General features: G+C 38.9%; 1 protein-coding gene across 1 annotated transcript; it reads right to left on the minus strand.

Annotated features, from left to right (window-relative positions):
- Positions 1-123: 123 nt before the first annotated feature.
- Positions 124-10,352, minus strand: cul4a (cullin 4A). Its single transcript, XM_042417264.1, has 20 exons — positions 9,650-10,352; positions 7,888-8,003; positions 7,038-7,141; positions 5,925-5,994; positions 5,714-5,787; positions 5,474-5,636; positions 5,271-5,360; positions 5,080-5,162; positions 4,416-4,483; positions 3,899-4,017; positions 3,578-3,770; positions 3,343-3,447; positions 3,084-3,194; positions 2,615-2,700; positions 2,388-2,495; positions 1,983-2,096; positions 1,749-1,854; positions 1,461-1,633; positions 1,168-1,320; positions 124-1,065 (listed from the first exon to the last, which is right to left on the minus strand). The coding sequence occupies exons 1-20, from the start codon at positions 9,789-9,791 to the stop codon at positions 970-972; spliced, it is 2,274 nt and encodes a 757-aa protein (XP_042273198.1). The 5' UTR covers positions 9,792-10,352; the 3' UTR covers positions 124-969.
- Positions 10,353-11,003: the final 651 nt, after the last annotated feature.

Genomic DNA, 11,003 nt, shown 5'->3' on the forward strand with positions numbered 1-11,003 from the left:
GTTTTAAATATTACTCATTGATTTCATAAAACCACATTAAAGTGAGACAGAGCTGCAAACTGTCAGTTTCTATTTGTTCAAACAGTAAAGAAAAAAGACTATCATCTGGTTATCTACAAATCATTCATTGAATCATTAAATATCCATTTATTCAGGTTCACTTTTTCTCACTCTTACATAGAATACAATCTGATCTACAAAAACTTCAGCACATGACATTAGACATTTGGACATTTTGGTCAAAACATATAAGATACCCAAAGAAATACCCAAGTGGATCGCCTGCATGTCATTTCATATTCTGTGTTTCAAACAAGGTGAACCCTCCCTTTGACCCACTTCATCCCTCTCAAGTCTCTTCTTGTCTTTGCCCTTCAAACAGCTGTTTCTCTGCCAAATCAAGCAAGCAACCAATCAGGTTAACACTCAGCAGTTTATGCAGCCATTCATAAGAACTCCTTGAACAAAAAAAAGAAAACAAAAAAAAAAAACTTAAAACTCAACACCAAACCAACTACAGTAGAAAATAAGTGATTTTAGAACAACGTGATGGAGGAAAAAAAAAACAAAACAAAACAATCCCAATCCCGAGGGGGGTAGGGGGGGGACAAAACAAAACAAAACAAAAAAAAAAATAAAGGAAAGTGCTAGTTATTTTCAGTTGAGTTTTGCATTAGCAGATTTGTAAGTCACATAAATCAACCATCAACAACCCGGACCGCTCCTCCAGCCTCATCTCAGACCAGTCGTGCTCCCGCTAAAGCTAACTCAGACTGGGGGAGTAGTACAGCCGAGTCTCTCGTCTCTCTGGAGCTCTGTGTGATCTGGACGCTGCATCCAGGGTCGCGGATGAAGGGAAAGATGGGCACCAGAGGAGAGTCGGGTGGCTGAAGGGCTGCAATGCTGTTTTTGGGGGCCAGCTGTATGCTTTTGCTGTGAGGAAAGCATGGCAGTGACAGTGGCACCCCCTCAGGCAACATAGTGGTACTGGTTAGGAGTCTCCTTGTCACGCTCCATGTAGTCTCTGTCTATGAGTGACTCGATCCGCTTCTTCAGATCGCCCGGCTGTGGAGATGAGAACAAGTCAGATGCTGATGAGCTTTGTGTTTGTGTATGTGCAAGGAGAAAAATCGGAATAATGAGAACAAGAAGCTTCAGATACGTCACCTTGACGGGGAACTTCAGCTGGTTGTAGAGCTCTGATACAAGTAGGTTGTGACTGAGAGTCTTCCTCATCTTCATGATGCGCACCACAGCTGCATCAATCTGATACTGTCTGTCTTGAAACACGCGCTCTGTGGTGCTTACCTGCTCCTCTACCTGTTAAAAAATGTGTTTTAAAGATTGGGTAAAATCCATGTTTTGTGGAAGAAAAAATACATCGGTAGTAAGTAAAAAAACAGTAAAGTAATCTCTGGTTTATGAAAAGGATGAAAGAGGAAATGTGTTGGTGTTTTTACCGTTTCCTTCATTTGGATCTGGTTGATCTTAATGCGGAACAGTTTGTGTTTAAAATCGTTGTTGAAATTGAAACGGTCTCCGTCCTCCACATCTTTCCCCCGAGGGTTCTTGTTGAGGACGCGTGCTTTTCCACAGGCCAGGGACTGCAATGTACGTCTGAGCTCCCCCTCCTCTGTACAGGACAAGAGAGAATGATAATGTGATATAGTGGATACTTCTCTCACGACCCCCCACTGGAAAAAATAAATAAATAAAATACAGTACACATAAAAAGAGAGATGCCTAACCTATGCCAGTGGCGGTGCGAATCTCCTCCATGCTGAACTCCTCTCCCTCAGTAAACATCAGTAGCACCAGAGTCTGGAACAGAGAGACCTGCAGCTCCTTCTTACCCTGCAGGATCAAGTGCTGAGTGTGAGTGCGGTTCAGATGTTTTCTCGAGGCGTTCTTTGAGACGCAAAGAAATATGGACAGGAACGATTTATCTGCCCTCTCTATGCCCTGGTATGATAGGTGCTCACCTCTTTGAACTCTGCCTTTAGCACAGCGTGGCCCAGTGTGGGCTGCCACTGCAGTTTCCTCCCACTGTGCTTCCCCAGGTAGAACAGCTTAAACACCTCCTGGAGTTTTACCATCTACCAAATAAACATAAAAAGAAGAAATACACAATGTGTTAAAGATCAGCTGATGTTAAGAGAAGATCAACACTAAAATGAAACAGCCGACACAAAACAGTGAACCCAGGTTGTTTGTTTTGTTGAATTTCCTCATTAACCAAACATGATGCTGTCCATTAATTATGAATTAGAGGGTGAAAAGGGCTAAAAAATGTTTACCCACTTAAATAAAAGTTAAAATCTAGCATTATATGGCTTTTTAGGGTCAGAACTGCATAATCTGCTTCCATGAAACACAGAAACACTTACCTCTGGGGGCAGGTGGACCTCCATAGGTGTGTATGAAGGCCAGTAGCCCATAGTGAGGATGTTGACAGTCAGTTCTATGTTGCTGGGCTCACTCTGATTCTGCATGTACTAAGTAGAAATATCATAACATTTACAATTATGCATGAAAAATGCATTAAATGACACAGTACAGTTTCAAGTTGCACATGTTTTTTCAGTGCGTATATGTGCGTGGAGTCTGTGAGTACCTGTTTGAACTGGATCATGATGTCTTTGGACAGTTCCATGTCCTTGAACATCCCCTCTAGCTTGCTAGTAAATGCTGCTCCACATTCTGGAGGAAGTCAAAACCACAGATATCACAACTGGCTTGTTCTCACACCACCACACATGCAAACATTATAGCCTTTCTCAGATTTTAATCGACACATAGTTTAGCCCTTTAACCACTAAAACGCTGTGCAGAACTGAAAATCTTCTCTGCTTGTTCACTGTGCTGCAACAGAGCATCAAGAGGAACATCAAATCTTCAACTGGCAGATTTTAAAATATATTCAAAGCACTTAAGTGTACTAAATTTAGGCCAAAATCTCACAAAGAATATGATGTGGTTATGCTGTGCAGACCAGGCCACATCAATCGAGTTACACACCACCTAGAACTCTAAAAACTTTACACATATAATTTAATTTGTGAGATATCGAACTAGGGATTCACCATGTTTGAGCTTGGAGAGCATGGACTTTTCAGCATCGACAGAAGCACTCTTGCCGACCAGCAGGCGCTTGGCCAAGTCCTTCTTATAAAAGGCTTCGAACACATCTTTTCCTGTAGGAGAGGAAAGAGAGATGAAAAGGTCTCATCAGAGTGCAACAAGCTTCATAGCGGTTAGTTACACTAATTGACTGAACAGTCTGACATGCGCATTCACCACAGAAGTTCTGCACGTACACATATAAGCTAAAGTGGAACTGACCGTGTATGAAACGGAAGATTATCATTATCTTATCTAGAATTCTCTCCAGCTCCTCTTCTGTAGCCTCCTTGTTCCCGGCTCTCAACTTAGAATCCACATATTTAGCTGGATAGGAAGCAAAAAAACGAGAAAGCTGGAACTTTAACAAACCGCAATAAAAAAAGTGCTGTGCAGAATTATTTACAAAAAGTTGTTAAAAATCTAAAAACACGGTCTTTTCTTTTGCCTGACTTACCGATAAGTTCAGCAGGTTTGTTGGGCCTCTTGTTGATGAACGTCTCAAAGGCCTCCTTCATGGCGTTGATGAATCCCTCGTTCCGCGTAAAGCAGCTCTGCGCCACGTTGTCCATCTTGTCCTTGAAGTCCAGCAGCTCTTGTACCATGTCCTTGTCTTTTTCTGGTGTGCATACAATCTCTCCACCGAAGGACTGTGACCAGAAAGTTCAAAATGTTGAAGTCTTGTGGCTATCTGTGCACATTTTCCTGATGCTCATGCTGTATGTTGTATGTCTACATGTGTGTGTGTGTGTGTGTGTGTGTGTTTGTCGAGTTATACCTTGATGTAATCCCTCCAGAACTGCAGCAGTGTGGGAAGTCCTCCCTTCACTTTACTGAACAGCTGGTAAAGGAGGGCCAGCTCAGTCACACGATTCTCATCCAGCAGGGTGCTCAGACCTGGAACAAGAAAACACATATTTGTTTTATATATTGGAGATTAAAATGTACATTTTACTGAATAAATGGACTGACTCAAATCTACAATCTGAAAAACGAATGGATGGAAAGTGCGCTGTAAAATTTGGTAAGACAACATTTTTTGCTTTAGCAACGGACTCCAGTTTAGTAAATTGTAATCACACAAAATTTACAAAACAGACAAAAGTAAACGGGCTTGATTAAAATTTAACACCTTAAATGTAATGCAAACCAACTAAGAACACCACCAAGTACAGCATAAGAAATTACCAAAGTGCCATTGATACTTATCTCACAGTTCCATCAAAAATTAAACACTACAAGCTTCACACACACACAAATGTTAAGGATTCATAAAGTCTTTTAGGCAGACATACCCTTTTGTAGTATTGCTGTCATATGTTCTCCTAAAAGCTGTTTTTCAACACAGCTAATAAGTGGTTTCCTGCAAAATAATAAAGAGAACATGAGAAAGAAGGAATAACAGTGTCCAAAATCTATCGCAGATGCATAAATATTCTTTGCTCTTATAACCCCTTTTCAGCCCTTTTTTTGCTTGCATTCTCAATTCCCGACCCGAGCTTTCAGCAGTCATAGTTGAGACAAATCAAGTGAGTATCTTCAAAAGTGTTTGTAGTACAAAAAATCCTCTTTATGTCATTATCCATCCACCGCCAAATTAAACCAAAAAAAAAAAAACAAAACAACCTTGCTGAAAGCTCAACTTAAGCTAACTCAGTGATAGGTTATGATAACATAATTGATAAAAATCTGATTAAAAACCCTTTTTTTGCTTGCATTCTCAATTCCCGACCCGAGTTTTCAGCAGTCGTAGTTGAGACAAATCAAGTGAGTATCTTCAAAAGTGTTTGTAGTACAAAAAAATCCTCTTTATGTCATTATCCGTCCTCCGCCAAATTAAACCAAAAAAACAAACAAAACCAAAACAACCTTGCTGAAAGCTCAACTTAAGCTAACTCAGTGATAGGTTATGATAACATAATTGATAAAAATCTGATTAAAAAGACTGGAGGGTATTACTGAGTGCTCTGGTCGAGGTAGCTCACGATACGATCGTTCTCCTCCTCCAGCCGACGAGCCACATGGTGCAGGTACTCAGGCACCTGGTTACATAGAAAACACACATATAGTATTTTTGAGACATAATTTTGGCTTTAATAACATCAGATAACACAGCAGTCACAGGTCCGTTAATGCTCCGTCTCACTCACATCTCTCTCCTGCATCAGCCGCTGTCCCTCTGCTGCGTACAGGCGATTGGTCTCGATCAAAAATCTCTCCTCAAAGGAATCTTTATAAACCTTGAAAACAATAAAAATAAAAAAAATCAGACACTCGGACGGTAAAAACAATGGATACATTCAATACATTCAGTCCATCTACTGAGTAGTTTTGATAACAGGAAATCAGGTACCTGCAGGTCTGACAGCATTCCCAATAGGCTCCTGAGGAGACTGCGGTCTATTGTCTCTCCATTACGCTCAAGCTCTATCTGCTCCAAAATACCATCAACCGTACGCTTCTGAACCGCACTGTTGCTCACAATATGGGTACGAAACAGCTCCAACCCAGTGTCCCTGCAACGTATAGACAATGTCAGCCTCCTACGTAAAACCTCAACAAACAGAACAGATGAAATAAACTGTGAAGTTACCAGATGGAGGGAAGTAAGGAGTTCTGAAGCACATATGTACGATCCAAGAAGAGAAAGATACTTCGGATCATTATCTATACAAGAGAAAAACAAAAAAAAACATGGGATTTACACTGTTCTAGGACTAATTTCTCATTAGCTGAACAAAACAAAACATAACTGAGGTAGAATCAGTGTTTTAAGTGCGTTTCTGACAAACATCAAAGCTTACAGTTTGCCTGCAGTGATCCTGCCAGCAGCGATTCATCCGCTTCAGGAAGGAAAGGTTGTCCAAAGACTCTGTGAGCCCCATGTTAAGGAAAAATGTTCCATTCAGTCACGTCAGTTTAACTTAAGTGTTGAACTTCACAGTACTCCTGTGGCTAGGCAGCAGGAGTTTGGTATCACTTCTTGGCTCAAAGGATTTGGTATGCAATCTGGCTGACAACAATAAAAACTTTTATACACATCTGTGCTGATCATGCCAAGGGTCTTATAACATAAAAAATAAAGCCATATTATTAGTCCATAAAGAAATCCTGCCTGTCTTTAAAAAAATGTTGAAAAACAGCAACAAAGCAACTTTATGATTTTGTGAATTAAATGTCCTTTTTACTGAACACAACTTTGTTTATTAGAGACTTCATGTTTTCAAGCATCTTTACATCATCTGACAGTCACAGCCCATTTGGATAACTGCCTAAACTGTTATATATTGACCCCTTGTGGAAAAAACACTGCAACAACACGCTGTGCCAGCAGAGCCTAGTCGTCACTGAGTGGAGTTTAAACCTGCCAAAATGCTTATAAACAAAATCGACTTCTGCATCACTGTCAACATTGCAGGTCTGTGATCAAAAGCGGAGCTCTGCGTTTGGCTTCGATCGCCGCAGTGTGTTCAGGCAGGCTGACAGAACTGTTCACCAATCCCCTCCCCATGATCGCCAACAACTGCTCAGTATCATGTGACTGGTGTCTGGCAACAGATTTCGTTCAGCCATGTGCTTACTTCTCTCTTTTAAAAAGAACCTTTGATTAATGTCTTCTCCCGGAAGAATCAAGGGCTCGTTGATCTGGAACACTACTTAATGAACATACCTACACTGTTGTATTTAACAGCAGGCCAAACGCATGTTGGATTACATTCAACTGCTGGTTTAGTAGTGGTGAAGAGAGGTCTTGTGAGGTAAAATACAGACTGTCAAGCAAGTCTCTCTCTCTCACAAGACATCATGTTTCAGAATATAAGAACACCTGATTATGTATTCTTTCTGTTTCAACCTTAGACAATGTTTCAGCAGGTTCAACACATAGCTTGATACAGTTGTGCACAAAAAAAGGATATTCTCTAAACTGGTGGATCTGGGCTTGCACGTGATCTTCACAGACCTGCCGTAGTTGCTTGTACAGCGTGGGGGAGACTTTATATGAACACAGGTTCTCCACCGCCTTCAAGAAAGGGAGGGAAGCAGAGACACGAAGAGGAACACAAGAGACAGGTTGTTTTACAGTTCTGCTCAAACAAATGAACACAATGAACATTTCTACATGATTTCTTGATAAGAAGAATGTGAACTTTATATTATTACCAACAGTTTTCCAGAGGATATCATATAATTGTATTATTTAAATATGATAAATTCTGTTTTGTTAAGTGGAAATACAGTGGATACTTTTCAACTCAATCTGAACATTAATGTACAATAATGTAACTTTAACTAAAGTAACAATAGACTGTGATGGATAATCTATATAATATATGTTTTCAAGTCTCTAAAAGTTTATTTTAATCCAAAACTGAAATTAATAAGAACCAATGACAAGAAGGTAGGAAAAAAAAGTTAAATTAGGGCTGTTTCTACAATATAGATAAACTTGAAAGTAGAGCTGGGTGATACATGTATGGCTAAATCTTTAACACAAATGTCTTGAACAATACATTAGAAACAGGTTCAAAATATTATTTTAAATTATGCTTTTCAGATGTTGTAATTACCCTGACAAGGTCAATCTACTGAAAAATCAAATGTTACAAATTAACTGTATAGAATTCATGCCAGTTATATAAATAGTTTTGAATAAAGATCTACTGTAAAACAAAATGAGGAAGAAACATAAGTCAGGATCAAATACTGCTACACTTATCAGGGCCGAGGATGAACAAATAAGTGTTAGAAAGAACAAAAAAAGCAAACCTGATAGAGCTCTTCCAGATTGTATTTGATAGACGTGCTGTTCTGAATGGCGCCCACTGCATCTCGTAGTTTCAGCCACGTGTCCTCAGTATAGTTCTCAGCTAGTTTTGGCCTGTCTGTTAGAAAACGTTAACATTGTTTATTTTCATATAAGCATGTGAATAGAGTGTTAAAATTCAAACATTAAAAGTGAAAACTTTGTCTGTTTGCAGTTTCCACAGGAACATTTTGACAAACTCCATTCACCAAATGGCTGTACAAATGGGACATTAACCGATGTAACTATTGCATATAAATTGGTAAATTTTTTTTTTTTTTTTTTTTTTTTTTTTTTTTACAAATGAATACCGTATAACTTAAGTTTTCAAGGTCATTACACAAGAAGGAGCACCTACTGCACTACTAACTACTACACATTTATCATGACTTAAGGTGCAGTAAGCATTTATTCTGGATATAGAACTGACTCTTGACACTAAAATATTACAACTTTTAATTTCTTTAACTTGTAAATAAGGCAGATATTTATTGTTCTTAAGAAGTTTTGTCCAAGATAAACAAAGTATGAATTTGCTTGGCAGACTGTATGAAAAATGTATTTAAGAGACAGGGATTCCAGCTGTAGCATCAATTGTTTTTTTAATCTAGTAAACTAATGATCATTTTTAAATCATAAATGTCAAAAATAATTTAAAAATGATCATGCGTTGTCAGAGTTGTTGAGTGATGGTTCATAGTTGCTTACTCATCTCACCAATAGACAAAAAAATATAAAGTAATCAATTTATGATGATTAAAAAAAAACCAAAAAGACAAAAGAACAACTTATCACATTTAAGGATAAGTTCACAATTTTTCAAGTCTGTCTTAAAACATCAGTCAGGTTCCCAAATGAGCAGTGAAAGAAGTTTTCCTTGCTGTTATCATTCCTCCTGTTCAATGTAAGTGATGGAGGCCAAAATCCACAGTGTGTCCACACAGTCATTTTGTGCAACAATTTAAAAGCTTATCTGAAGCTTATATGAGGCTCCAGCAGTCTGAGTTAGTCATATCAAGTGGATATCTGCCACATTTACAGTCTTTTTAGCATCAAATTCCCTCTTTGTGTTTCCTCAGACAGTAGGCTATTTCCCTATTGAGCTGCTGAGGAAGTATAGTAACAAAAAGAGGGAATTTGGCACTAAAAAGACAAACACAGATAAACATATAACTACTTTTTTGAAGGAAGTAGGCTTGTGGGTTTTGGCTCCCATTCATCATCTTCTAATGGTCAGTAGTAACAGGGGGAATTATTATGGCAAGAAAAACCCTATTTCAACGTTCATTTGGACACCTGACTTTTTTAAGACAGACTTGGAAAATTGTGAACCTACCCATTAACGCTGTAACCAGTAAGTGTTTTTTTAATTTACTTCTCGAAATCAATTTATCTGAGATTGTAACAGGCACGACACTGATATACAGTCTGATACCTGTATTAACCCCTGAAATAATATAAACTCAATGTGTGTCATCCTCTGTTTGGGAAGAACTTTTTAACATAATCTCCACTGACTGTCAGGTCAATGGATTGAAATAAATTAAATTAGGGGACATAAACACACACGTCCATAAAACATCTCACATGTGCAGCCTGATAAACAACAGACAACTTTTTACAGTGTGCTCTGCAAAAGTTACATCATCTGTTTGTTTGTGTGATGAGTGAACTGGTGCTGTAACTAAAAGATACACGCAGGTGAACAAGATCAGTGACATTTACCTTTGAAATTTTTGATCACTAATTTCTTTGAAGCGCCAGTTTTGCCTGAGGCCACAGCGGAGGTCCTGGCCATCCCGTTGGTGCTGTGCTCGGTTATAGCGGAGAAGCTGGCTCTCTTGTCCTGTCGGGTGTCCTCTGCCATTATCAGATTAGCGCTTTGGCTTAACGCTGTATGGTTCAAGAGTGTGGGTCAAGAAGTGTTTTGCTAAGTTATTGCTGGATTGTTCTGTCGCCTGTTTACTGTCAGCAACACAGCCTTTTTTCTATTTAACCCCGCTGTCTTTGGTTGACAGCACAAATACTAAGCTCTATTTAAAACGCATTTACAAACAAACCCTGACTAACGTTAGGTTAATCAACCAAATAACAAAACTACCGCCAGCTATGTAAACAGATAACGTAGCTAGCTAACAGTATGTTTCTCTGAAACTGCAGCACACTTCAGCTACTCTCCGCAGCACTTTAGCTTCAGCTTCAAAGGCTAATCCATGCCACTCTTGGCTATTTTAAAAAAAATAACGGGTTCTATTTTATCATTTCGCGACAGCAAACAAAAGCGTAGAAGCGACATAGTTCAGCGTTGGTGTCACAGACCCATATTTTTGGTGGCTTTCTTCACCCAGATGGCTAGCTAGCACAACAAAATGGCTTTTCTCAGACAGTTCAGTTGGACAGGTGCATCTTGGGTGAAGAGTGGCCGAGGTGCGTTCAGCGACAGTACGACTTTTCGGTTTCTCTCCAGTCATGCAAAACCGTCTGTCATCGGCCATTTGACAAGTTAGCAGGATAATAATAATGATAATAGATAGCGTATATATTGTGTGCATTATGAGCAGTGGTGGAAAGTAACTCTGTACATTGACTTAAGTGCAGTTTGAGGTACTTGTACTTTATTTGAGTATTTCCATCTGATGCTACTTTATACTTCCACTCCCACAAATTTCAGAGGATATTATTGTACTTTCTATTCCACTACATTTATTTCACAGCTTTAGTTACTTTTCAGATGAAGATTTGACACAATGGATAACATAACAAGCTTTTGAAATACAACACATTGTTAAGGATAAAACCAGTGATTTCCAACCTTTTTGGCTTTTGATGTCCTAGAAAAAGCAGTGTGTAGTTGGGGTCACATTTCAGATGTCTATGAGTTGTTAACAGCTCCACCAAATAGTGATTTTTCCCTCTAAACTTCTCACATGGTTTTATTCAATAAATGTTCAAATGATCCAATATTTCACCAAAAATCAAAGATTAGAGAAAAATTCCAAAAACTGAAAACAGATTTGTGTATCAGAACTTTGTATTTTCCTCTTTGCTCTCCCATTAATCATCTCACGACCCCTCAGAT

This window comes from Thunnus maccoyii, chromosome 1, assembly GCF_910596095.1.
Source record: "Thunnus maccoyii chromosome 1, fThuMac1.1, whole genome shotgun sequence".
NCBI classification, from domain to species: domain Eukaryota; kingdom Metazoa; phylum Chordata; class Actinopteri; order Scombriformes; family Scombridae; genus Thunnus; species Thunnus maccoyii.

What these genes read in the sequence shown, in the direction of transcription:
- cul4a (XM_042417264.1), bottom strand. Translation starts at nt 9,791, where the DNA reads ATGGCAGAGGACACCCGACAGGACAAGAGAGCCAGCTTCTCCGCTATA. An exon ending in TCTGGAGGGATTACATCAAG is followed by an intron (nt 3,771 to 3,898) that starts GTATAACTCGAC and finishes TTCTGGTCACAG; the next exon opens with TCCTTCGGTGGAGAGATTGT. An exon ending in AGCTGAAGTTCCCCGTCAAG is followed by an intron (nt 1,066 to 1,167) that starts GTGACGTATCTG and finishes TCATCTCCACAG; the next exon opens with CCGGGCGATCTGAAGAAGCG.